This window comes from Alligator mississippiensis, chromosome 3 (genome assembly GCF_030867095.1).
Source record: "Alligator mississippiensis isolate rAllMis1 chromosome 3, rAllMis1, whole genome shotgun sequence".
NCBI lineage: Eukaryota > Metazoa > Chordata > Crocodylia > Alligatoridae > Alligator > Alligator mississippiensis.
Window position 1 is genome coordinate 247,696,255 of NC_081826.1, and position 27,596 is coordinate 247,723,850.

Consider the following 27,596-nt stretch of genomic DNA (forward strand, 5'->3'; position numbering starts at 1 on the left):
CTATCCCCCAGGTTACTGTGTACTCGCAGGTTCCCCACGAGATCATCCCCTGTTGCCAAGACCAGGTCTAGCAAGGCGCTACCCCTGGTGGAACTAGACACCACCTGCATTAGGCGGAGGTCCTGCACTCAGTGTAAGAACCTAGATTAGCAGTTTGTTTTGGCCATCTGTTCCTCCCAGCAGATGTCCGGGTAATTTAGATCCCCCATGACCACTGTCTCCCTCGCCTGAATGGCCTCTGAGAGCTGCCTGGAGAATACCTCATCTGGCTCATCATCCTGGTGTAGTAGACCCTCACTACTAAGTCCTTTTCCCCCAGTCCCCTTGGATCCTGACCCACAAAGCCATGGTATTCGTCTCCTCTACCCCCACCTTGATGATGGAAGATGTGTACTGCTCCCTAACATAAAGAGCTACACCCCTGCCTTTTTCCCCCACTCTGTCTCGCCTTTACAACCTGTACTCCTCAATGCCTACTGCCCAGTCATGCATAGAATCCCACCATGTTTCAGTTAAACCGACTAGGTCATACTGTGTGCTAGCAAGTAAGAGTGTGAGCTCCTCCTGTTTATTCCCCATACTCCTGGTATTTGTGTAAAGACATTTTAGCCCCCCAATACGTGCTCTTGATGCCCCTTTCCCTTGATGGTTAGTGTGCTCCTTAGTGCTTACCTGATTAGGTCTGGTACCTTGTTTGTGGCTCGCCAAGCCTGGGTTCTCATTGACCACTGGTTCCCCATCCCCTGTCAAACCTAGTTTAAAGCTCTTTGGAGGAGATCAGCCAACCTGTGGGAGAACAGATGCTTACCTCTAGGAGAGAGATGAAGATCGCCCCTTCCCAGGAAGCCTCCTCCCTGGAAGTGCTGATTGTGGTTGTAGAATCCGAAGCCCTCCTGAAAACACCATCTCTGGAGCCGCCAGTTGACTACCCTGATGCAGGCATCTTGGTGCCTGCAGCTGCTGCCAGCTGGAAGGATGGAGGAGAATACCATCTGTGCCCCTGACTTCCTGAGCCCAGCCCCCAGCTCATGGAAGTCCTTCATGATGCGGTCAGGACTACTCCCAGCTGCATCATTAGTGCCCACATGGACAAGGACCATGGGGTAGTAGTCAGAGGGCTTGTTGAGATTAGGAATCCTTTCAGTGATGTTGCTGATCTTTGCTCCAGGCATGCAGGAGACCTCTCTCACCATAGGATCTAGTCAGCAGATTGGCCTCCTCTGTGCCTCTCAGGATTGAGTCGCCCACCACAATAACCCGGCATTTCTTCTTCTGCCTGGGCAATGGTCCACCAGCCTACCCAGTGGGAGTTGCAGGGACCACCTCCTATGCATCCTCCTCTGCTGCCTCCTCCACCAAGGCTGCCAGGGCCCCATACCTGTTCCCTCATTGGGGCATCCCCCCTATGCCAGCAATTCTCTTGCTAGGGGGCCAGTGCCAGGCCACAGTAGTATGTTCCCACCCCTTACCCCTTGGAGGCAGACAGCTGAGGAGGGTCCAGGGCTGGGGTGATCCCAGCCTGGCTTCAAGCTGCTGAGGGATGAAATGCCCCCCAGTTGGGCCTTTCCCCACCATGCCAGGCAGACCCCAGCTGCGGGGCCAGTGCCGAGTCAGGGAAGCATTCTCCTTCCAGAGGTGGGAGCTGGGGAGATATTATCTGCTGGCCATGGTAGTGGCACACACCCCCTGTGATTCCCTCCCTGCTGCTGATAGCAAGTCAGTGCATGTGTCTAGCAGCTAGTCAGACCTGGGTTGCCACTGAACTGGGTTCAGCAGCCTTAGGTAGCATGGCCATGAGGGGTGTGAGTGTCTACAGGTTCCTGGTCTGGGCCCATTCAGGCTTCTGCTTGTCTTGCCCCCCCCCCCCCCACCCCAAACACTGAATGTCAGTTCAGGTTGTTGTCGGTTCAATTTACACAGATTAGACAAACCTGCAAAGATTGAATCAATTCTGCCCTGGGCTTTTCGAACCTCTGTACTTAGCCACTATGGAACAATACTTGAACTATAACAAATAAGTTTCTTTCAGCACAGTTGGAATCTACTCCTCCACTAATCCTTGGCTCCACTTGGTTATGGAAAAGGGGGAAGCAAAAAGAGAAGCAAGAGATGTTTACAAAAAATAAATCATAAATTATAACATATAAAAGATCTTGAATGAGGGAAACCTAGAGCAGATGAGAGACTTAAGCAAGTACTTGACAAAAAAAAAAAAAACGAACAGCAGAACATTCAAGTACAACAACTTGATACATTTCCACTGTGTTCACAGTGACATTCCCAATCTGTATACAACAGCATTTGAACATTGGGCTCATTAATATAGTAACTGGACAATGTCTCTGAAACCCCTGGCCAGAGGCTGGGCACTAAAGCAGTCAATCAATTAGTTGAGACAGAATATGTAACATGGCCTTCCCTGCTAGGAAGTCACACATACAAACACATTTGTTTTGTTCAGATGTAACCTGAGGAAACTGAATGTGAAAATCCAATACATAATTAATTCCTATAGCTTATGACTTTCCTTTTGACTGAAGGAAAGAGAACCAAGGTATATTTAAATTTAGGACCTATGTACATTGCCATTTATCAGGCTCTTGTGGAATGAATTTTTTGACTCTGCTTCTCCCTAAGGTGGTGCTGTCTTTTTTCTCAGGCAAAGCACCAGTGATATAGTCATGATCTCCTTGTAAGAATACAAGAAGAGCCATACTGGATCAGATGAACGGTCCCTCTAGCCCAGTATTCTGTCTTTGACAGTGGCAGAAGTGGATGCTATAGAGAGAGGGGTTTGAACCTGATAGCTTTACAGTGATGTATGTCCTATTCAATATCCACTCTGGAATCCACCGTTAATGGTTTAGAGATACTAAAGGAAACATCAACCATTTTTTGCTAAAGTTTCACCAGGTTTGCTAAAGTAACTGATCATTTATTCATGAAGCAGAATCAATACCATTTGACTTAGGTAATGAATCATACAGCGTGTGTACAGAATTTTCCATACCAACTATTACATCTAGTGGTTTGTAAGTAAGTGGGACTGAAATAGGTTCTCAATCAACATTTCCAAAATAAATGTGAACTGCAAACAAATTTGTGTAAATTATGACTACCCAACATCAGTGCAGCTGAATGCAACATGATGCTGATGTGTAGACTGTGGGCTGCACCACACAAACCATATGTGATGGGGATGGGCTCCTGGGGCTCCCTGCTACAACCCTCCTGCCATGCGGGCCATGCTAGTGGCACACACCCCCTGTGATTCCCTCTCAGCTAGGCTGCCTTCTACTGCATGGGTTGTGCCAGCAGCATGCCCTTTCCCCCTATGCTGGAGAGGGAGAGGTGGCTGCAGGGACTAACAGGCCACCAGTTGGACAGCCCTACTGTTAATTTGCTTCTGTTCATGAATGACCAACTAACAGAAAAAAAACTAAATCAATTAGCAGTTTATGTATTCTAGTCAATTCAAGCTGTGCCAATTTTGTGTCAGTGGCTCATAGTTGAGTATTCAGGGCTAGATCTCCAGCTGCTGTAAGTCAGCATTGCTCCAAACCCAGTAGAGCTATATCAGTTTGCTCTAGTGGATGTCTGAAACCTCTGAGTTGACTTGGCTTTGCAGCATTTATCAGCAAAACAGAAGTGATCAAGAAATCTGTAGTTTGAAATTCTAATATCGTGCGGCCAGAACCCAGAATCATTTGGTCTTTCCATGGTAAATAACCTTGTGGTCTAGGGACAGAAGCTAAACATAAACCGGTTTAAGTGATCAGAAACTGGTTTAAACCTGTAACAGAACAGAAGTTCAGTGCATATAAACCAGTTTCAAAAAGGCCAAAACCAGTTTGAGATAAACCTGGTTGAATGTAGTATCAGACTTAACTGATTGAGGTCAAAGCAGTTTATGGAACTTGTATCCCATACCCCTTTCTGGTTTAAGTTAAATTAGAGTCCTCCATCACGCACTGGAGTCCAGGGCTGGACTGGGTTGTCTGTTCCAGCCAGTGAGGGTTGGCCTCTCTCCCCCTAGTCAGAGCACTATTGCTGCTACGCCTGGCTGAGAAAGGGGTGGGGGTAGGAAACTCTGCTCTGAAGTGCTGGTAGGTCTGCCTCACCAGGAGGCAGCAGCCCTTGCCGGGCATCCATGAGCAGGCAGAAGGTGACAGGTGCTTCACCTCTGCCCACCACAAAAGTTCACTCCACTGCCACCACTGCTGGGAGAGGGAGTGGGCGGGGAGCCGTACTGCAGCTAACTTGCAAAATGTGGCCCCTGCGTGGGGCTGGAGATGGCGGGCACTGCCCCCTGGGGCTGCCCCAGCCCAGGCTGCACTGCCATAGTGGAAGGCAATGGTGAGTAGGGCTCCATAACTATCCCTGGCTCCCACCCTACCATGCAGCCTGGTCACATGCCCCCTCCCCATCAGCTGGCCACAACTTGGAGGGACTTGGCCCAGGGTGTTGTGTCAGTGCTTCTACCAGTGCTGCCTGCAATGGGGGGATTAACCCCCTCTTCCGCTCAGGCTACTGGTATTTAGCCGCTGCACCCCTGGGTGCACAAGCGGAGCCTGTCAGTGCCCATGTCACCCCTACTACCCCCGCCCCACAATGCGGGGATTAAACCCTTGCTTCCCCTCAGGCTACCAGAATTTGGCCCCACCCCCACTCTTGGTTCCAGCCAGCAAGCAAGTGGGGGTGGACAGCTGGGGCCCCCTGACAGAGGTTGCCTCTCCCCTCCGCCTCCAGGTAGACCCTGGCTGTTGTCCCTGCAGGCCCAGGTGAGCGTTTAAATCCCCTCCCCACTCCCAATCCTACTCAAGCCTGCCCAGGCCTGGCCACACCCCTTCCCTCAGCTTAATTTCCCTCCAGCCGAGGGCTCAGTCTAGCAGCCCCCGGCTTCTGGCCTGAGCCAATGCAGGCATGTGCCTGCATTTCTGGACTCACAGGTGAATGTCTATTCACTTGCAAATTGGTTCAATCTATGCAGGTTAGACTAATCTGCAAGGATTGGATCTATTCAGGCTCCAGCTGTTTGAACGTCTGTCCCTACCCTTCTGGTTTGCTATGATGACTGTTTTAACTTGAATCACAGCATACTTAGCATGCCAGTAATCAGTATTATTTTACTTTTTGTTAACACAATGATCAAAATCTAGTAAATTGTTCTACAGCTAATGATAAAGGCAGCCCATTTTATCTTGTTGTTAGACTTCAAATAAGCTGTTATCCACTATTTTTCCTTTATCTACATTCGTCTTTGTTTCTTCATCCATGCTGTTACCTATGCCTAAAATTCTTTCTCCCCTGGTATATCAAATCACTTCCCTCTCCTCTTTTGAATCTCTTCTTAAAAGACAGTTTATCTATGAATTCTACCTAAGATGAATTCTAAGTCAACTCTTCAGTGAGCAGAGTGTTGCATGTAAACATCTGTGCTATGATTTGCCATTTTCACTACTTTTGAGATCTGTTAGTTACTTGCATGGACCAGAAAAAGTGTCTTCTTCCATACCGTACAGAGATATGTGAAAGGAAAAATAAAAACAGTGGGGTAGCATGTGAATTTGGCAATAGGACAGAAGCGAAAAAGAAATTATGATAAAGGCAGAAAGGAAGTACCTATGGTTTTACTGTAGACCGAATAATGTGTTTTCAGTAGAGCTGGTTGCGAATTTTCTGACAATATTTTTGGTGATTTACCAGAAACAGTATTTGTGGAGTAGAAGAGGATGTATACTATTTTCAAAGACATTTTTGTAGAGAGAGGACTCTTACTTCCAGAATAGACTTTCTTCTCAGAAACAGACAAAGAGATGCACCTTAGAATAGTAAATAAGCTGGTATTTAGTACACTTGGCTGGGAGAGAAGAGATTTCTTCATGTCCCTGGTCATTTGAAACCAGAAGTATAAAGACTTGAGTTTGATTATCACACATACCAGCTTACTGCCCTGACCAGGAGGGTATTTTCTATTCTGGTATGGACATCTGTCTTTCTCCAGTTTTCATAAAACCATTGAAAGGTTTTTTTATCTCACTGAAAAATTGGAAAGTATCAGAGATCTCAGAATTTCTTACAATCAAATTTCTGAGGTGTCTATTTCAGATGAAGAAAAGCAGATAAAAAGTTCTATCATGCTCCCGTTAATCCTGCATCTGTTATCACTAAAGCTTCAAGTCATATCTCAACCAATTTTTGTGAATATGCTACCACTCTAGCCAATCTCTGGGATCCAGAATAATGTTAGATACTAAGGCCTCAATCCTGAAAGCTGTTGAATGTGGAAAAACAGCTGTGCCTGTGTAAAGCAAGAGCATTAGAGTCTCCTGGCACACAATGGTTTACAGGACAGGAACTTAAGTCCCGATTAGCCTGGGATGTACTAAGGGATTTCTTTAAGAAAGCAAAGATTCATAGACACTGCATCTTTGAGTGCTATCCCAGTAATCATACCTTGTACTAAGTATGTTGCTGCCACTTAGATTATGACATAATTTCTTGCTTAAATACAAACATGGAGTTTTTTTAAATACATTATTAACGATATATGCTGGTACAAATTTTAATTGCAAAACATCTGGAAATGTTATTTTGCTTTCTCCTAACAACCTTTGTTAGTGCTACTTGAAGTATCTGCATTATAAAAGACCTGCACTGCAAAGGAGTCTTTCACTGCATGATCATGCCGTGCTTACCAATGTTGTATATTAGTTAACTTTTGAATAACTGCAGATAAAGTGCTACCTACTGTTCTATAATGGCTTCAAACAGTTCATTTCTAGTGGTGAAATTTCTGAGAAATTTCCACCGCTAGATAGCTTTCCAGGAACAGGAACAGTACAGGCATTCAGCCTGCACCTACCGCCTCTCCCCTGCTTTCTATATCTTTCCCAGACTAGGGTGATCCTAGTTAAAGAAGTTGTGGGGAGCAGCAGTTGGTCCACTTGCCTGCCAGACTGGTCCGGGATCATTATGCACAGAGATCAAGGAGCAGCTACTCCACTGACTTCTCAGACCAGGTGAAGAGGAAACTGGAGCAACCACCTAAATTCCCTGCCCACTCCCTAGACCAGGGACCTCAGGTCTGGGGAACGGCCAGGGAGCTTGGATCTCCTTTTCTCTTCTCCCCAACCAGACCAGGCGGGGAACATACAAGTGTTCTTTCTTGAAAGAGTGTTTGTCTTAGAAGGGAGACCTTCCAGGTGGACAGCTGGAAGGTCTTTCTCTGAGAGGGGGCATGTTTCCCCTGGAAGAAATTAAATGCATGCTTGTACACTTGTAGTTTCTAATAGGAGAGCGGAGACTCTCCTGGAAGAAACAGAATGCTTGTATTAGCCAATGTTATCTCATGATATCAGCAGGTTATACCATGTAACATACAGGAAAAGCCATATTTTTATGTAATAGAAGATGCATATACAGACCTCATTTTTTAAATTTTAAGGTGCCCAAGAGTGGATTTCTGGTTCCACAGTTATAAATGCCTAGAGTTGTGTAACAGTATTCTTCAGCCAAATTTGTAAGTCTGTTTATTCACAAAGACCAACTCCTAGGCCATTGTAAATTTATTTAAAATTTATGGTCTAAATTTATTTTGAAAATATATATCTTAGAGTCCTCAAATACAGCTTTTTGTATTACTACACTCATGTTGCATAATCATGGAGTGAAAGACCCTCTGTTAGTGCTTAAGCATGCAGGTTGTTCTATAAATCTTGATTTTGAATTTTTTAAGCCCTAATATGGGTACCTGCCCCTCAGACTAATTTTATATTTATAGCATAACACTTATAGCCCTGATACTGAAGGCAGTTGCAGGTGGGAACAGATCTACCTACATGGAACATTTTATAGAAACATGACTACATTCTGATTTCTGAATTTCCAGTTATTAACAAGTTTTGTAGGGAAAGAAAACAGTTAAGAGTCTTTGAAAACTTCAGTTTGTGAATAGATGGATTTAAATAATAACTATTTGCATGCAGTAACTATTGCTCATGTTTAGCATTTTATATCAGCAATATATTATAGAGTTATCTCATTTTTAAACTCCTTCCAGCAGACAAGTATTTTGTCACAATAAAAATTTCATATTAGTACTGCTGGTCGTTTTTAAACAGACTCAGTGCTTGTGTCTTGTAAGTGCTAATATTGTCAGCTTTAGGAGATGTTGCTGCTCTTGTGAAAATCCAAAATACCAGGCACAAAAAAATGTACCTGTGCTGCAAAATGAGATTCAGCCCTTGAAAAGCACACATTATTCCTCTCAGTTGCAGTAATCTCAGAGAGGCAAAATGAACATTCTCACTGTCAGTGTGGCTGGCAGGAATGCTAATTGTACTGATGTTGTACTGCCATTGATTTCCTGTGCAGCTCTTGTAAATTTGCTAAAGTAATGCAGGTTACCTTCAGCGTAACAGTGTCTTGTCTTTTCAGTTGTATGTGTTAAGAAAGGAACTGCACTATATCCTTCAAGAGAGAACAGCTTTGGATTAAAGTATTTGGTATTAAGGCAGATTTTTCAAAAGATCCAATGGTTGCAGGTGCATAGACTTTTCGCAGCCATGTTTACCTGGCAGTACCTGAGGAGGAGAAATTGGTGATGATCTTTGAAAAGTAGTAGGATTTGCAAGACAACCTTTTCTTCATCCTGTGGGCTACGTTTTGCATCCCCCTCGCTCAGCATACCAGCTATTGTGAATCTTCTTCTAATCACCTAACTTTTCTTATACCCTGTATAAGTAATTTAAGTACCTAATTTATGATTGTGAATTCTGTTCTGGGACCTAGCCACATAGAAGTTAGAAAGAGGCAGTTAGCTATGTTAGCATGCTGAGCTTCATTATGGCTAATTCTCTTTGTGGGCATGATTTAGGACACACTGGGAGTGTCTACACGAGATGCTTAATGTGCAGTAGACTTAATGTGCTTACTTGTGCCACGGCACAATCCATGCTAATGTGCAGTAGAATTAGAATTACAAAAAGACGGTGTGCTGTTGCTACTGTGTATTAGCACTGGCTACTGTGCATTTATGTAGTACTTCATATTAGAGATACTAAACTTAATGCACAGTAGCAACAGCGCATTATTGCACACGTTGATGTTCCCAGTGCCTGCAGAATTTGCTGTTGTCATTACGCAATTGGCACACTGAGGGAGAAAAGACTCTGTCCGTACTAGGTATCATAGAACTCCCCTGTAAACAATCTATTTACTCAGGCTTTGCACAAGAGAAGGGAATTTTAATAGTGGTATGTGAGGGGGATGTATTTTATTTTTATTAAATCAGTAATATATTTGCAATGGATGGTTTCTCTAATAATAATCTGCTAAAATGATTGTCCTTTTCCATCTAAGTAGAATGAGGTAGTATCTGAAGAGACATATTCTGTATCTGAAGAGATTCCCCTTCTAAGAGAGGGGAAAGGCTGCAATATAAATTGCACAGTGGGAAGCTTCTGCATGAATCAGCATTAATTACTGCAATATTGGAGGTCATCTGTAATCCTGTTGTCAGGGTTTGTGTTCAGCACAATTACCATGCTATGCTAAACACAGCCAGAGTAATCTCATTCCATAAAATAAGGTGCTTGGAGGAAAAGAGGACTGCATATGTCTAAAACAGATTTGTTTTCTACATGCCTTTAATTTCAAATCTGTTTGTTTTGATGATTTTTTTTGGAGATACACCAACAGAATAAGTGAAAGCTATGTATTCAAGCTGCAAAGTCAGCAATATTTCATCTTCAGTAACAAGAAATCTTTTTTCTCTGGTTTGCAAAGGCATAATCCACACAAATAGCTTTTAAACTGTTTGGAAGTTATTTTTAATTTCTCTGTGGAAATACAATATAGAATTCAGCTTTAAACATGCTTAAATAAATATTTTTGCCTGTTAAACTAATATTTACCCCTTGATCGCTCTGTCTCTTACTTATTCTGAATCAAGTTCATTCTAAAATGTGTTTTTCATCTAGTATGGTTGTTTAGCAACCTTAGAATTCATCTGAATATCCATCTGAAAAGATATCACAATAAAAGCATTTTTTTCAACAGAATGTCTACATTTCTTTCTTTATTTAGCTGATGGATAATAATGGAACTTAACATTATAGCCGAAATAGTTCAGGCAATGGTGCCCAACCTAAATCTTAAATTCTGGACATAAAATCTGAAATGCAGTTGCTTTGCTTCCTAGTTCAAATTTGTGACATATTACACTCTTATTATATTCATTTCCTCTGTCACAAAAGCAACCCCTTTGTTCCATCACTACCCTTGGTCCTAGTTATTAAGAGAATTGAAAGCATAACTTAAATCTTAAATCTTCAGGGTTTTTAAAAATAGATATTAGAGTACCGCCCATGTTATATTAATTCCATTTCTAGCCATGTGGTTATTGACATTCCTTATATTTATGACATCCGTACATAGCATGTCTGTATGCAGAGGTTTATTTTTAATGAATGCCAGGGCAGTGTAACACCGTAAGGTTCATGCAGACATTCACCACACCTAGTCTACAATCACATGGCTATGTAGAGTGGTGGGTGCAGTGGTGAGTATGAGAGGGAGCCATGCCAGGAACCCAGTGTAAATAGCACAGAATAGGAGGTGAGGCAGGAAGGATTGGGGGTGGGGAGGCTTTCAGGTCTGTGGCGTGGTTTGGCAGATCTGCTGGGGGAGGGGAGTTAGTAGGAGGAGGGTTGTCCATCCAGGGATGGGAGGGTCAGGGTCTAAAAATAGTGTGGTCAGTGTTTGGGGGCAGGGTAGGAAGAGTACAGCCCCAGAACTGGGACAAGCGGTTGGGCTTCCCAGCCCCAGGTCTGTGCCCTGGATGTGTGCAGATGTTCACTAGATTGGGCTAGCCTAGTCTCAATCTAAATCAGTCACCTCCTCAGATGAACTGGTTCAGATTGGGAATGTAATTTCCCCACCCCCATTTAACTTCCCCAAACATCTTCACCAATCAGCATTTAAATTGACCTAACCCTAGTTAGGCTGATCTAAATGTAATGTCTGCATGTACCCTTATAGACTAATTCATTCAAAGAATGAATGAACAAATTGGTCAATAAGGTGCCTTACTGCCCTGACTTCTGCCTAACTTCAGAGTAACACAGGTAACTAACTCTTTTTTTTTTTTTAAGAAAGTAAGAGAAAAGAATATTTATGTACTCACTGGGCATGTCTACACAAGATGCTTAACTGCACAGTAGCATAGTTTACTGCGTAACTAAGCCTACCAGGGCAGCTCTGCCACTGGAGATGGTCAGGGGCCATGTTCCCCTACCCTGCAACAGGGAGCTCCAAACTGTTTGCTCCACGATCATAATTGGGGAGTGGGGGCTGGAAGATGCTTATCTCCTAACCCCCACTAGGCCTTCAAAATCAGGGAGCGGGGAGCTGGGAGACCCTAGTTAGGCTGATCTAAATGCTCCATAGTCATGGAGCTACATAGTCGTGGACCTGGCACTGCGACATAAGGATCTCCCAGTGCTGGCACCATGGTGCGGAACTGGCATTGGGAGCTCCCTGTTGGGTGCCCAGCTTGTTCCACACTCACAAAGCTGAGCAGGGAACAAGCGCCCCAGCCTCTGCCCCTCCCAGCCCTGTGCCCTGATTGGTGATTGTGGCATGGGGCTTGGAAATCGCTGCAGGGATAGAGTAGGTCCCAGCCCCCTGACCTGATACACCAGTGGCGCATCTAGCAGCTAGCTTGCTGCTAGCTGCCCCACTGGCAGACTGGGACCTGCCCCTATCCGACAGCTCTTTCCAAGTCCCCTGCTCCTGATTGGGGAGCCATGGCCAGGAGCTCCCTGAGGCAGGGACAGGGAGACATCTGGCTCCTGGCTGGATGCTCTCTGCCAGCCTCTGGGCTAGCACCCAGATGGAGCCTAGAGCTCCCCCTAGTGGTCCCAGGGGCCTATTGCAAGGGCTCTAGAATGCAGGAGCAGTTTGCTGCCATTAGCAGCAAATCTGCTCTGACTTTCCTGCATGTGTAAATGCCTGCCCCAGAGCATTTACTGTAGTTTACTTGCAAGTAAACTTACCCCAGATCAAATGTATTTGTATGTTCAATAAATGTATTTGTAGGACCCCTGCCCTGATACACCGGTGGGGCACCTAGTAGCCAGCTTGCTGCTAGCTGCCCCACTGGCAGTTTGGGGCAGGAGGCTGGGACCTGCTACAACCCTGCAGTTCTTCCCAAGCCCCATGCCTCAATCAGCAATCAGGGAACAGGGGTGGGACATGATTTAAGAGAGTCTTCTTAAAATCATGACATCCTTGATGAAACAAAGCTTCTGGTTTATCAAGTCATTGTCATTCCAGTTCTGCTGTATGGCTTGGAAACTTGGACCACATACAGAAGACATCATAAGGGCTTGGAAAAGTACCACCAAGAGTGCCTTCACAAGATCCTTTGGATTAGCTGGGAGGATAGACGCGCACACATCAGCATGTTGGCCGGAGCAAATTCCAACAACGTTGAGGCCATGATCATCCACAACCAAATTCACTGGACAGGTCATGTTGTTCACATGCCTAACTCCCACCTTCCAAAAAGAATCTTTTTCTCACAGCTGAAAGAAGGTCAGCAAAGTTGCGGAGGGCAAAAAAAGCTCTTCAAAGACACTCTGAAGGGAAACATGAAGAGGTGTAACATTGACATTAACACTTGGGAGACCCTTGATTAGGACTGACCAAAATGAAGGAAGGCTGTTGGGAGGAACTTCAATGCTTTGAAACAGCTCATCAACAGGCAGAAGAGGAAAAGAGGAACAGGCAAAAAGAACATCAAAACATCCAATGCAGTAACACAGTGCCCATGACTCCTGGAAACACCTGTCCTCACTGTGACAAGACATGTGGATCTAGAATTGGGCTATGGAGCCACTTGTGGACTCACTATTAAGATCCTTGGAAGACTTGTTCATGAGTGATCACCCATCATCATCATTTGTAGGCATACCCAGTTTCATTTGTTGTCGGAATAGCGCTAACAAATATTACCACTGCTTATATTTTCCATTTATTGGTGTAAAAAGTAACATCTCCAGATGCAAAAATCTCCCTGACCATATTTTACTTCTTGAGCCTGTCATGTAACTTTCTAACTGCTGCTATTTTTTTTATATCTCTTCTGTCAAATCCCATGCTGCTGGTATTAATTAATAAAGCACTCAGCTATTCAATGGCAGGCATTGACCAATCTGAGTTTCACAAATTCACTGCAGTGAAGCAATTACTCCCTAAGAGGCTTCAGTTTCTCATCTTGTCACAAATTATGTTAAATTAACTTTGGTTTGTAATAGAGATATGCCAGAAGAGAGATGTAGTACAGCTTGTACTTGCTTTGCAAAAATACATACCTCAGTTTACTAAAAAAGGTGAAAGCTGCTTTTCCCCTGTTTTGTTCCCTTTTGGCACCCTTCTGCAGCATCAAAGCACTAAATAGAATCATTTAGATTTTAATTTTCTGGGAAAGGAAAGCAATCTTTAAAAGTTCTAAATTGTATTACAAATGGCAAATCCTTTGCTGCATTTATTTTATTATTGGTAATCCTGTGACGCGTCATGGTTGAAATAACGTGGTATATGGAGGAATGGGTATTTCAGATGAGATTTCTTAGGAACAGTAAGCTTGTTCAGAGTGATTATTTACAGGTACTTCTCTCTATTCTGGAAACATTTCTATTAGTTGAAGTTCCTCAGAAATTTCTACTTCTAGAAATGAATTCCTGTCTGTGGCCATACACTTGAAGAGCAAGGGATTTTTTGCGATAACGATGTGATTCTTCATAACGTTTCTTTTTTTCTGAAAGGTATATGGCATATTGACAGATCTATGGGTACATCTATATGAGAAGCTTCATCACCATAGAAACGTGCTACAGCGACATAGTGTTGACAGGCACAAACCATGACACTGAAGTTACGTTGCCATAGCAATGCATTCCTTCCCTATAGTGCATCCCTATGGAGATGTAGGGTCTAAAAATAACTGTGCACCACCGGCAAGCACAGTAACAGCTGTTACTACACCATCATTTAGTGCTTCCTATTCATTTCTACAGGAAGTACTAAATGATGGCACAGTAATAACAGCACCATAGGGGCATGTATATAATGCCTCTGATTTACTTTCAAGCCTATAATGCCTCTGATTTACTTTCAAGACCTTTTTGCTCCTTTGAAACTAGGTTGTCACGGCGGGGTCCTCGCGGAGGGCCGTGATCTCCTTGAGGCCCTCTCACTGCGCTACTCCGGCCCGAGGGCACCCTCCATTCTCGCCCGCCACGTCTTGATGGAATATATTTAATAGGGAGGCTGCCTTGTGTTACCTCGGGCCTGTCAGCTCCTGGACCCCTCGTGGGTCTCCCCGTATAATGGGCGCTACCCAAGCGCCCTAGCCTTATGGGCTATGCGTGGCTCCTACCAGCCCCTAATACCACGCCCCAAGCCTCGCAGATGTAAAGGACGTTGTCCGGTCTGTCTCTCTACTGTGGCCCACCCTGGGCTCCCTCTCTCATGCCCAGCCTCTTGCTGGGACTCTCGTCTAGCCCACTCTGGGCCTCCCCTGCTGGTGTGGTTCCGCTCCGGGACTCTCCAGCGGGCCTCCGGTCCTATGGGCCAACCGCACGGATACCCTCCCTGACTCTGGCTCCCTGCGCTGCTACTCCCTGTCTTCTCAGGGGCAACCGCAGCGCCCTGCCTTGGTCTGAGGGGGATTGCCGCACTAGCCTGCGGCCGGGCTCGCTATGCCCGTGCGCCCACACTGGGCTACTCAACAAAGCACAATGGCGTTCCCCCTCTCTGGGGGCTCGCCGCACCCACACTGGGCTACTCAATAACGTACAAGGGCGTTCCCCCTTTCTGGGGGCTCGCCGCGCCCACGCTGGGCTACTCAGTATGGCCCCGCTCTCTAGGGCTGCTCAGTATGGCGCTCCCCCCTTCTCTGGGGCTCACCGTGCCCACACTGGGCTACTCAGTATGGCCCCGCTCTCTAGGGCTGCTCAGTATGGTGCTCCCCCCTTCTCTGGGGCTCGCCGTGCCCACACTGGGCTACTCAGTAATACCGCCCCTTTCCTGGGGCCGGGGGCTATGTTCCCCCCACACGCAATCCGGGGTCTCGGTCCCCGTCTGCAACTTATGGGCTGTGCCCGCGACCCACTGGCCGCGCTCCTTGCCGCCAGCTGCTCACGCAGTGGCGTGCGAGCTGCGCCTTCGGGGTCTATGTTCCCCCACACGCAATCCGGGGTCTAGGTCCCCGTCTGCAACCTACGGGTTGTGCCCGCGACCTACTGGCCGCGCTCCTCGCCGCCAGTTGCTCACGCACTGGCGTGCGAGTAATTGAGGCCTCCTCCAACCCCTACAGCCTCACCCAAGCCTCTGGGTGTAATACAAACACAAAGCAAAACCACAAGCCCCTAGGCTGTAACACAAATGCAAGCCACCTGGCCATAACTCCTCATCATAGCTCAAGCCTCCAGGGCTATCATGAGCTGTACTTGCGACTTAGGCTCCTTCCCATATCTCGGCCGAGGGAGCTCCTGCCTCTCCAGCTGCTGGCAGAGAACTGCCAGTCTGGCCTCAGCCCTGAGCTTTATAAGGGCCAGGCCCTGCCCCCTACAGGCAGCTGGCTCTGCTTAGTTGCTCCGGCAACCCACAGCTGTGCTCACTTGGTTCTGCCAGGGCTCTCTCCCTGGCAGTTTCTCCTCTCTCAGGAGCAGGCACTAAGGTGCCCTGCGACATAGGTCATGAAAAATGTAGCAGATTTAGTTTTGTGAACATAGATCCTGATGGAGGGAAGCATCCATGTCAGGGCAAGATTACAGCAGCTGCATAACCTTACTATAAATCTGTCACATGCTTAAGTGTTTTTTCTGAATTAAGGTGTAAGTTAAAAGCAAAGTATATAGAATATAGGCATGCTACAGGTGTTTACATGAGCTACTGTTTTTCAATGCAAAAGTTAAAATTCACTGACCTGAGCAGTGTTTTTTAAATAACCCACATATAAGTCATCAACACTTTTTGATAAAGCTGTAGCTTTAGAGGCATTAGCATGTGCTAATCAAACATGAACACAATATATCTTGATTGAGTAGAATTACCCTGTTTTGTTTTATTGTCCACTGCTTCATTTTTATCATTTTACTTATATGGACTGCTGTCTTTTAATGTTATGTGAAGTTGTATAATGGTATTGCATACTTTTAGCAAAAATGATACATTATCTAAATGTATAAATAAATCAATTTTATATCATGTATAAACGTATAAATAAATCTATTTTATTGTTCATTTTAGTGTATTTAGTATAAGTTGTAAATACCCTACTATTATTAAAGAGACTGATATGCTTACTTCATACTAACAGAATGTGGGATGATAGAATATATGACATGAGATGTCTACATCTGAAAGAACCCTGTCATGTCACCTTTTATTACAGAAACAAAAAGTTTTAATTAATTTTAATAATGGATTGTATCTCAAGAATTTGTATAAACCAATCATTCCATTATGCTAAAAGAATGGGCGCCCGTCTTTGTCACTGTGGCTTTTAACAATGTGATATTCTTTTTGAATAGTCTAAGAAGGTAGACATGAAAACACTGTCATTTAATGTTACCTTGGATAAAAATGGCCCTCTAAAGGTAGATCTTAAAATTGCATAGGCTAGTGTTTCTGTGATTATGTTATATGTCTGCTGGTCTATCTTTATCTAACAAAGAATATCCAGTCTGAGGTTTGCTACATGTTTAATTTTGGTGTCTTTGGAATGCACATTGAAGTAGAAAAAATCCACAGTTCTATTTTAAGATCTATCAATTGTAAATTTTGGGTTTCACTCAAGCTGACAAATGAAAACTTGACAAACCAAGACTAGAAGTGCAATTAAAATAAGAAGCCTGCACAATGAAGTGCCTATTCCCTAGAGGTAGAGATTTGCTTTGGATTTTAGGATTAATCTCCAAAAAGCTAAGGCGGACAAATACTTTTGACTGTATATGGTCCTGGCTGATGAAGCGTAGTAAGAACCGTACTTGGTATTTTAACTGCCTTCACTTTAGGAAGGAAAATTCACATCCCCTCTTGTTAGACATTCACATAGATTTCAAATACTGTTTAACACATACCAAGCATGAAAACAAACATGGATTCAAATCAAAGCTACTCACAAGACTCTGTAGCTTAAGTAGAAGCAGATAAAGCAAAGCAATCCATGTTTCCTATAAAGCTGAAGCAGCTGGGGACTGATTTACGAGAGGTTGAATTGCCTCAGTTTCACCTATATGTTCTGATTTTGAAAAACATCTGCCAAAGCCAAATTCTTTAACTTTGGAATTTAGTAGCATTGTTGGAGCCCAACTGTATTTCCTTTTCCTGTGCAAGGACACATGTTCTCCTAGATGTTTTTCTTCCTGTGCCTGCCTAGAAATGCTGACTTGGAGGTGAGGTGACTTGGTAACTTGTTCTATATGCTAGTAGCCCACCTTCATAAGATGAACCCCAAGTTGATGTAGACCTCACACCAAGTCCTTTTAAGGATGCTTCCTTTCCTCCAGGCATTCAGATATTTAAGATACTTTTCCACCCTTGCTTTTCTCTGACTTTCAAGGGTAATATCTTGTTTGTAGGGCCATATTATAGTTGACTTCAGTTCTCAAATGGGATTTGGATTTCCAAGGACAAGATTCAAATTACTTGAGACTTGGGTTTACTTTCTGTAAACAGAATCTGCTTTACTACATATTTTCCTGGAGGAGGTTGTGTGATTGCCCCCACCCTGTTCACCATCTACCTGACCATCATCACCCACCTCATCTGAGATTATCTACCATCTGGCGTCAGTATCCAGTATCAACTGGATGGGAAGCTTTTCAATCATGGGCGCTTCCGGGCAAAAACAAAACTCACCACCAAGGACATCCACGACCTTCAGTTTGTGGACAATTGCTGCATGATGGCTTACTCTGCACAGGAAGTGCAAGCGACCTCAGATCTCTTCAATGATTCATATAAGAGCCTGTCCTTGAATGTCACGAAGATGAAGGTTCTCCAGCAAGACTTCCCAGGCCAACTGAACATCCCTCACACCATCTATGTAGACGGGGAGGCTCTAGAGTACGTAGAGCACTTGCCATGTCTTGGCAGCCACCTCTCTCAACAGGCTGCCATCGATTTAAAAAAAGTCCAGCACCAGGTCAACTGCACCAGTGCCACTTTCTTCAAGCTGTGACAACATGTCTTCATAAATAGAGACCTTCGGAAGTTGACAAAGGTCCTGGTTTACAAGGCTGTTATCCTGACCACCCTCCTCTACTGCAGGGAAACCTGGACTGTCTACCAACACCACATTAAAACTCTCGAGAGCTTTCACCAGCGGTGCTTGGGTTGAATCCTAGGGATCAAATGGGTGACCACTGGACCAGCACAAATGTCCTCCATGAAGCTGCATCCACCAGCCTCAAAGCCTTGCTCTTGAGAAATCAACTCTGATGGATGGGCCACTGTGTTTGGATATCCGAGTACCACCTCCCTCACCAGATTCTCTTTTCCTAGCTCTCCATTGGCCAATGATCAAAGGGCAGCCAAAGAAAAGGGTACAAAGACACACTTAAAGTTGCCGTCAAGCACAGAGGCATTGAGACCAATGGCTGGGAGGAGCAAGCTGCTGACCATTCGGTGTGGAGACACCTGGTCCACCAGGGCACACACCACATCAAGGCCCAATGACTTGATACTGAGGTGGAACGGCGGCAGTGGAGGAAGGAGGAGACCAACCTGGGTGTGTCAATCCCACTCCCCCACACAACAACATGCCCCCATTACAAAAGAATGTGTGTATCCAGAATCAGGCTCCTCAGTCACCTGAGGACCCATCAAGCCTGACAGACACCATCCTCAACTTCGAGGGACTGCCGCCGCTGATTTTCCTGGACATTTTGCTGTTAAAACCAACAGGAAATCAAAGAGAGAACAAAACTCTCATCAGAAACATGCATTAGACCTGTATGAAAATGAACCTTCTTACTATCCTTTCTTCAGGCAGACCATCCTTTGATAACTCTCACAATCATCTTGGATGAGATAATTTGCTGGATTATGAAGCAGGTTTCTGAAATACAGTGTTTCTATTATATTAACATAAATCTGAAATTAAAAGATTTATCTCCGTTCTGAATGTTAACTTCTGCCAGACATAAAGTTAAGGGAACTGACTGTGTCTTTATCTACAAAGCCAACCTTCTTCTCCCCAACCTTTCTGAAAGTTCAAATGTAGAGGACTGCTTTAACATACATAATGGAAAGTAAATGTCAGACTAACATGTTAGATAAATAGTTTCATAGTTTCATAGTGCTTAGGGTCAGAAGGGACCTAAACAGATCATCAGGTCCAACCCCCTTCCCCCGGGCAGGAACAAGGACTGGGGTCATAACACCCCAGCCAAATATCTGTCCAGCCTCCTCTTGAAGACCTCCAAGGTAGGAGAGAGCAGCACCTTCCTTGGGAATCCATTCCAGAGCCTGGCAGCCCTAACTGTAAAGTAATGTCTCCTGATGTCCAGCCTGAACCTTCTCTCTAACAATTTGTGGCCGTTATTCCTAGTAACCCCCCGGTGGTGCCCAGGGGAACAGAGCCTCACCCAATTTCCGTTGTCCCCCTGGTGAGTTTGTAAACAGCCACCAGATCCCCTCTCAGCTTTCTCTTGTGAAGGCTGAATAGATTCAGGCCCTTCAGCTTCTCTTCGTAGGGCCTGACCCACTGCCCCTTGACCATGTAAGTGGCCCTCCTCTGGACCCTCTCAATGCTAGCCACATCCCTCTTGAAGTGCAGCACCCAGAACTGGACACAGTACTCCAAATGCAGCCTGACCAATGCCACATAGAGGGGAAGGGTCACCTCCCTGGACCTGCTTGTGATGCATCTGTAGATGCACGACAAGGTGTTAGCCTTACTGACCATTTCCTCGCATTGGCGGCTCACGTTCATCCAGCAGTCAACAATGACTCCAAGATCCCTTTCTGCTACTGTGTTAACAAGAAGGGTATTCCTCAGCCTATAGATGTGTTGCTGGTTCCTTCTACCTAGATGCAGCACCTTGCAGTTTTCTGCATTGAATTCCATCCTATTCTCATCCACCCACCTCTGTAACCTGTCTAAATCTAGGTGGGTTCTGCCCCTCCCCTCCAGCGTGCCCACCTCATCCCACATCTTGGTGTCATTAGTGTAAATAGGAAGGAACAGCATATAATTATTAAATAGTGTATCATAATGTGGGATGCCGAAATGCGGTACTTCTAATTCAAGATTGCCTCCATAAGATCACTGAGGGGTATTCAGTTCTCCTCCTCTCACTCCTTGATCCATATCCAAATACATGCCCAGTGATTCTGTAATAAAACCTAATAACTTCTTTATTTTTAGACCTGCCTTTCCACCATAGCTATTAATTGTTCTCATGGATGGATAATTTCATGGGAACCTGCAAACAGCTAAGATTTTCTCTTGTGCATTTTGTTGTTGTTTGTTGTTGTCAATTCATAATTTAAAATAGATATACAAAACATTAGAAACTTTTGGAGCTCTGAGTTTTGTTCAAATTTGAATGATTTCCCTGTCTTTAAAGTAAATATAGTAATTTTCAAACTGAATTGGGTTATTTTAACAATTTAAGAAACAAAGCTTAGAATGGAATGAGGCTTTCAGCCATAAAGTAGGATTTCACTCAGAAAAGTTGTTTGTGTAAAAAGGGCATCTTTTCAATATAGCTGCTTCTTAAGTACATTCTTCATCATATCTGAAGATGAGGTTTCTTTTTTTTTTCTTTCTCTAACAACTATGCAGCTAGCATGGCTGTAGGAGAATGAGGTGGATTTTATTGTGCTTCATATGACATCAACAGAATGATTAACTAAGTGCTGAATGCAGAATCTTTATTATGTGACCTAGAAAAAGCAGAGCTAAACATTGCCTGGCAGTTGGACCTATTGGGTGAAATCTTGGTCTACTGAAGACAGTATTGTTTTTTAATGAGGACAGGATTTCATCCAGCATCTTTTTAGTTGTAACCTGAGTAGACTTTTTCCATTTGGGAAATAATACACGTGGAACCTCACAAAACTCTAAATCCTTTGCAACCAACCAACATGTGCTTCTATTCTGAAAGAAAAACCAGATTCCTAGCCCCAATAACTTGATTAGTATAACAAGTTATTTTATATTTGTGATGTTTGTTAGTGGGACATTATGTCCAGGGTTTATATTTTTATTGACTGCAAGTGCTATCCCCTTGCCACAGTCTCTGTAAAAGGAGAAAATTGCAATGGTCAGTTTTTCACTGTTTATTTACAGTGAAATTAAAAAATGAAATTAAACTAGATTAAATTATAACAAATTAAATACAATTATTTATGACTTGTTAATGGGGTGTCTTGAATGTTTCCTATTGTTTTTATGTACTAATATGGTATGCATAGTCTCATTGAAAAGTCAATGTTATGCTGTATCCATTTATGTTGCTGTTATCACAGTATAGATTATGTCATCCCATCTGTATATTTATGATTTGGGACATGGTTTAACCAAGGAAATTAGGGATGCAAAATTAAGGAAAAATGCCACTCCCAAACACAGGCAGAAGGAGACATTATTGGACTGGGCATCCAAGGCATTGTTTGCCTGTAACGGGGAAATCAATCATCTATAGAAAAGGTGTCTGAAAGCAATTGCCAACCAGCTAGAGGAATTCCAGGTGCTTCTGGGAGGCCACAGATTTCTGGAGGATTCTGGTGATGTGTGAACAGTTAATATAATGCTAGCTGAGGAGGGGGACTTGGAGGTTTTGCGGGGGTTGTTTGTTTTTTGAGGGGGGGAAGGGAGGGGGTTGAGTCTAGCTAGAATAGAATCGAGGTGTTTTGGATTTTTCCTAAAATAGAGAAGGGTCCAAGGCCCAAGAATCCAGGGCTGATCAGCAGAAAGGCTGATCTCTAAAAACACTGGCAGGACTCTCAGGGGGGTTAGGGTATAGCCAGTTGAGAGGGTAAGAAACTGTATTTGTCTTTTTATTCTGTTTCCAAGCTTACGGTTAGTTTTGCTTGTATAATTTTTTTCTCCCACACAGTAAATCTTTCTGTTGCTCTGTCTCGTTACTGGTTGCCTGTGGAAGAAGTGATCTCTGAGTGAGTGATATTCCAGGCTAGCCCTTTCTATGGAAAGGGGGACCTAAAATCTCTCTCACAACCCAAAGGAGAGGCCACCTAGAACTGGTTGCAGCTGCAGCTGTGAGCCAGTATAAAAGCAGTGATGCTGAGGCTTGTGGAGATAAGTTATGCTAGAAGAAACCTCACTCTATTCCTTGGCACAAATAGTGGGAAAAAGTTGGTGCTTTGGGAGTGCCCTGTAGACAGGTTTGTGACTCTTATCACAGTATGTAGTAAAGATGATACAGCAATAATGTTTTGGAATCCATTCAAAGTTAATGCTAAAGGTGAAAATGCCTACATGGTTATGTGAAAACTCTAAATGCAAGTGAGTATCTTCTTTCTTCTATTCTGTTTCAAATGGCCCAAGTGCATATGGCCTACAAATCTGTAGATTGTTTGTTTGCTTGTTTGCAGAATAAATCATGTGCTACAAATAATTCATGTAATCACCTTCTTTTATTCTGCTTCTGATTTGTTTAGGAACAGAAGCATCTTATTTATTTGAAATAATTCACATTTTTCACTAAATAATTCTTAGTCATCTTCTTATGCTTTGGCTATTGCATGATTTCTAGAGTCTTTCTATATTCAAATACATCCATTAGTATTTTTCAGGTATTTAGACATGTTGTTTCTAAATGTCATAGAAAAATCTGTAATAAAGTTGTGAATATTACAACTAAATATGCATCTTGTGTTTGAATGATTAGTCACATAAAATCTCCACTCAGGAAAAAAGTATCTATACAGAATTATTACCAGTAATGTAACTAACCAACATAAAATACATTTCTAATTAGATACTCAATTACAATTTGCAGCATCTTGACCAGGGAACTAACTAACACAAATTGCAAGATGGGACTTTTATAATAATTATAAAAATTGAAATGTGCTTTTAGTAAATATTTCAGTGCTCAGTTGCAGGATTTATATTTTTGAATATTTGCTTTCATCAAACAAACTTTCAAATGTTTATGGAAGACAGACTATAAGGGTTATAAACTCCATCTAATTGGTTAGTTTTTAATGAAGAATTATTTGTTATTTGCTTCTTTCTATTCATAATAAAATACTGTTCAGTTGCTTTAAATCACTTGTAGTAATATATTTTGATCAATGGTAGCCTGGATTCATTTACCTGAATTTTTCTAAGCATGGTCACTCATCACTGTCTGAATAATTAAGCATTCCAGTTGTATTCATTATTATTCATGGTTCTCTTTACAGGATGTTCTGGCCCACTGGGAATAGAAGGAGGAATTGTATCAAACCAACAAATTACTGCATCATCCACACATCGAGCTCTTTTTGGGCTCCAGAAGTGGTATCCATACTATGCGAGACTTAATAAGAAGGGTCTTGTGAATGCTTGGACTGCTGCAGAAAATGACAGATGGCCATGGATTCAGGTAAGAGATGGAACTGTGTAAAAGAGAAAGGAGAGGGGGTTCTCTTAGATTCAATTGCCAGAATCTCTTAAACTTATGAAGACTAGTGATAAATTAATAGTGAGCATCTTATTCACGGTCATAAAGGCACCCTAGACTAAAGAGGGTTATTAAGTTGGGAAGAGGATACTAATTTTAGCTACTCTGTGTGTAAAATATACATATCTTTATCTAAAGGAAAAAATAGATCTATCCTTATTCTTCCCTGTGACTGTAAGAGTCTCCCAGACCTAAAAACAGGTTTATTAAGGTACTTATCTAAGATGCTGCTTTTCACATATGTCACATCAGTCCATTAGCCATAGGAGCATAGCAGCAGCAGTTGTTGATAGATGGCCTTTAACACACACATGAATGAAAAATAAAAAGTCATGGATCCAGTTTTTATTCAGGCAAATCCTCTACCTCCTTTACTGGCCATGTTGCCCAAGCAGAGACAGCAAGTCTAGACTCTGTATTTTTACCCACTGTCTATCTATTCAAGAGGTGTGCCCACCTAAAATGATCAATTCATATGTTTCGTATGTTGTACGGGAGACAGCGGAAACTGTTGTTATGGTCAAAATATATCCACTTTTCACTTCATGCTCAAATGTATCTTTGGGGTGAAAAATTCTCTATTCTTCATCTCTGTCCAAAAGAAAATGTTTCATGAAAGTTTCAAATGGACATATCTACTTCAGGAACCAGATTCTTTAGTCTTGCAAATTGTATAGTCATCTGTGCCAGGGTACTTACTTTTTATAGATATCATGACAGCAAAAGTTGCAAAGCAATGAAATATAAATTGTTATAGCTCTGTGCTAATTAAAAGTGTATTAAGATTAGTATCAGATTACTCATTGTTTCTGTAGTTCTCATTTTGTAATGATGCATGTATTGTATTGGAATGCTGCCAGTCTCCAAAGGGAAGCTTACCATTTCCCATAGATCCCTGCATGATGCTGCGAATCTGGGCCAAATGCTGTCCTGGAGTCATGTAGCCTGGGACTAGGACTTGAAGTTCCCATTTTGGGACTGTCCTGCCCAATTAGGGATGGGTGGTCACCTAGTTTCCTCCCATGAAATCAAGTTGTTTACAAATTCCTCAGTTTATGCATTAAGAAAGACTAGGAGAGAATAGTTTCATAGTTAGTAGGGTCGGAAGGGACCTGAGCAGATCATGAAGTCCGACCCCCTGCCATGGCAGGAAAAAGTACTGGGGTCAAACGACCCCAGCAAGGTGTTCGTCTAACCTCCTCTTAAAGGCCTCCAGGGTAGGAGCCAGCACCACTTCTCTTGGAAGTTGGTTCCAGATCCTAGCCGCCCTGACAGTGAAGTAGTGCCTCCTGATGTCTAGTCTCAATCTACCCTCTGCCAGCTTGTGACTGTTATTTCTTGTCACTTCTGGGAGTGCTCGGGGGAACAGGGACTCCCCCAATGCCTGCTGGTCCCCTCTGACTAGTTTGTAACAGGCCACTAGATCCCCCCTCAGACTTCTCTTGTGGAGTCTGAACAGGTTCAGGTCCCGGAGCCTCTCCTCGTAGGACCTGCCCTGCTGCCCCCTGATCATGTGGGTGGCCCTCCTCTGGACCCTCTCAATGCTGTCCACATCCCGGCGCACAGAACTGGATGCAGTACTCCAACTGAGGCCTGACCAGTGTCGCATAGAGGGGGAGGATCACCCCCTTGGATCTGCTCTAGATGCATCTGTGGATGCATGACAAGGTGTGGTTGGCCTTCCTGACTGTGTCCCCACACTGCCAGCCCATGTTCATTTTGGCATCAATAATGATTCCAAGATCCTTTTCTGCCTCTGCACTAACAAGAAGGGAGTTCCCCAGCCTGTAGGTATGCTGCTGGTTCTTCCTTCCCAGGTGCAGTACAGAATAAGGGTAAGTGAGTTTAGCAGAAGTATTTCCTGAAGAGTGCAACAATAACTTAGAAAGACTGAGAACACTAAGCAACTGAGAACACTAAGTAAGTAGCTTACTGGAATGGAAGGGTATACCATGTTTCCTTTAGTTTATTGTGCACGCGCGCGCGCGCGCGCGCGCGTGTGTGTGTGTGTGTTTAAAGACCTTTAGAATGGAAATTGTATGTACATAAAATTATATAAACTTTTTTTTAAAGACTAAAAGCTTTGCCTCATTATCACTCAAGCACTAGAAATAACTATAGTGAAGAGTACCTGAGCATGTCTATTGTAAGTCTCTCTTTTCACTCAGTCTTGGGCTATGTACAGTCAATAAGCCCAAGTCTGAATTGATTCCATCTTTACAAGTTAATCTAAACTGTGTAGATTGAACCAATAAGCCAGTGAACAGACATTCACTTTTGATTCTGGAAATGCAACTACATGCCTACAGTGGCTCAGGCAAGAAGCTGGAGGGTGCTAGAGCATGCCTACCTTCTCAGCTGGAGCAGACAGCTTGGGCCAAGGCTAACATGCCCACCCTGTGAGCGGGGTTTACAATGGATATACAAAGCACCCTGGGATGCTGGGGGTACTATGAGTTAACTTGAATCTGGAGGGGATCTGGGACAGAACTTCAATAAACCAAGTTAACCTAAATCAGTTAAGTCTGACACTACGTCCATCCACGTTTTTTTTTTAATCTTAAACTAGTTTTGGCCATTTTGAAAGTGGTTTATGTGCCCTGAACTTCTTTTGTGTTACAGATTTGAACTGGTTTTCAGTCACTTATACCATTGATGTGTAATATCTATCCCTAGCCATAATGTTCTGAATCTTTCATCTAGCAGGGTGACATTTTCCAAAGCTCATCTTTGTCCAAGGATGATTTTTGTTTTATAGCTTGAGTGAAGTCACTTTTGTTGTAAAAAGTTGAGCCACTTTGCAGCATAGGGAAAGTAGAAATATAATATGCTAACTCCTTTAAGAAAAATAAATTCAAAGTTTTCTATGGAAATTGCTACTGCTAAAGTACCTTGGGATAGAAAATCTAAATTTGGCAAGGAGATAATGAATGTAGAGGAGGCATGCCCTTGAATCTTCTATTGAAATGGGTTTTGCTTTGACAAAGAAGTAAACTTTAGGCAAATAACACTTCGTGAAGTTTGTGATTTGTTCTTTGCTTCAAAGCCCTGGATCATTTTTTAAGCTGTAAAGGGCCAAATACTGATCTGCCCTCTTAAGGGCAGATGAGAAGAAAAATAAGTGATTTTTCACTTATGGCAGTGGGCAAGATATGAGAAGAAAAGGAACAGAAGGAGTTCCCGGGCTCATTTCTAGGCAGCTTGTATAAGAGAGAATATACATTTTTTTTAATTTTGTGTATTTGCTTTAGCATTCCAACCCCTGGTGCTTACCCAGGATATATGTGTTTCTCCATATCATCTCCAAATCAGAGTGCTGCCTAAGGGCTTGCCTCCTTGCTTACACTACTTCCTTGTTATTCTCAGGACCTCTGCCAGCAGGGTTTACCCTGCTTCCAGCTCAGTGCATACCAAATTTCACCCAAGAGCAGCCCTGAGCATGCATGCTTTTATATTGCTCTCAACATCTCAGGAATGCTTCTTGCTGTGTATTCAGGACCACTGTAAGACACCTATACTTTGCTCTTGCTGACAAGGAACATTGCAGTTTGCTGAATTCCCTTCAGGTTTTGAGAGAAACCTTCAACCCCAACCATGCCCATTCTCTTTTTTCCTTTATTTCCTCCCTGTCTACAAAAAATGACTCTGCTAAGGGACTGCTTTGTGACCATGAGTGATGGAACTGCAGTGCAATGGAGTCAGCTGAACTGGTTCATTCCTTGCATAAGATTACTGCAGGGGGTTCCCCCTGTGACAATATGGTTGAAAGAACATTGGGCCTTCAGACCAGCAGAAGGTGGCCTTTTAAAAAAGAGTGAATATTTAACACAGAGATTATGTAGCATGTTGCATAACATGTCTATGTTTATTTTCTTTTTCTTT

The 27,596-nt window shown here is 43.4% G+C and overlaps 1 protein-coding gene across 2 annotated transcripts in view; it reads left to right on the forward strand.

Moving 5' to 3' along the window:
* The window catches only part of EDIL3 (EGF like repeats and discoidin domains 3), a 462,626-nt gene that overhangs the window by 310,872 nt on the left and 124,158 nt on the right, over nucleotides 1-27,596 (forward strand). For both annotated transcript variants that reach the window (XM_019483064.2, XM_019483071.2), the window contains one exon: nucleotides 23,455-23,636. In XM_019483064.2, coding sequence (XP_019338609.1) covers nucleotides 23,455-23,636 — 182 coding nt within the window. The remainder of the gene's footprint in view (nucleotides 1-23,454; nucleotides 23,637-27,596) is intronic.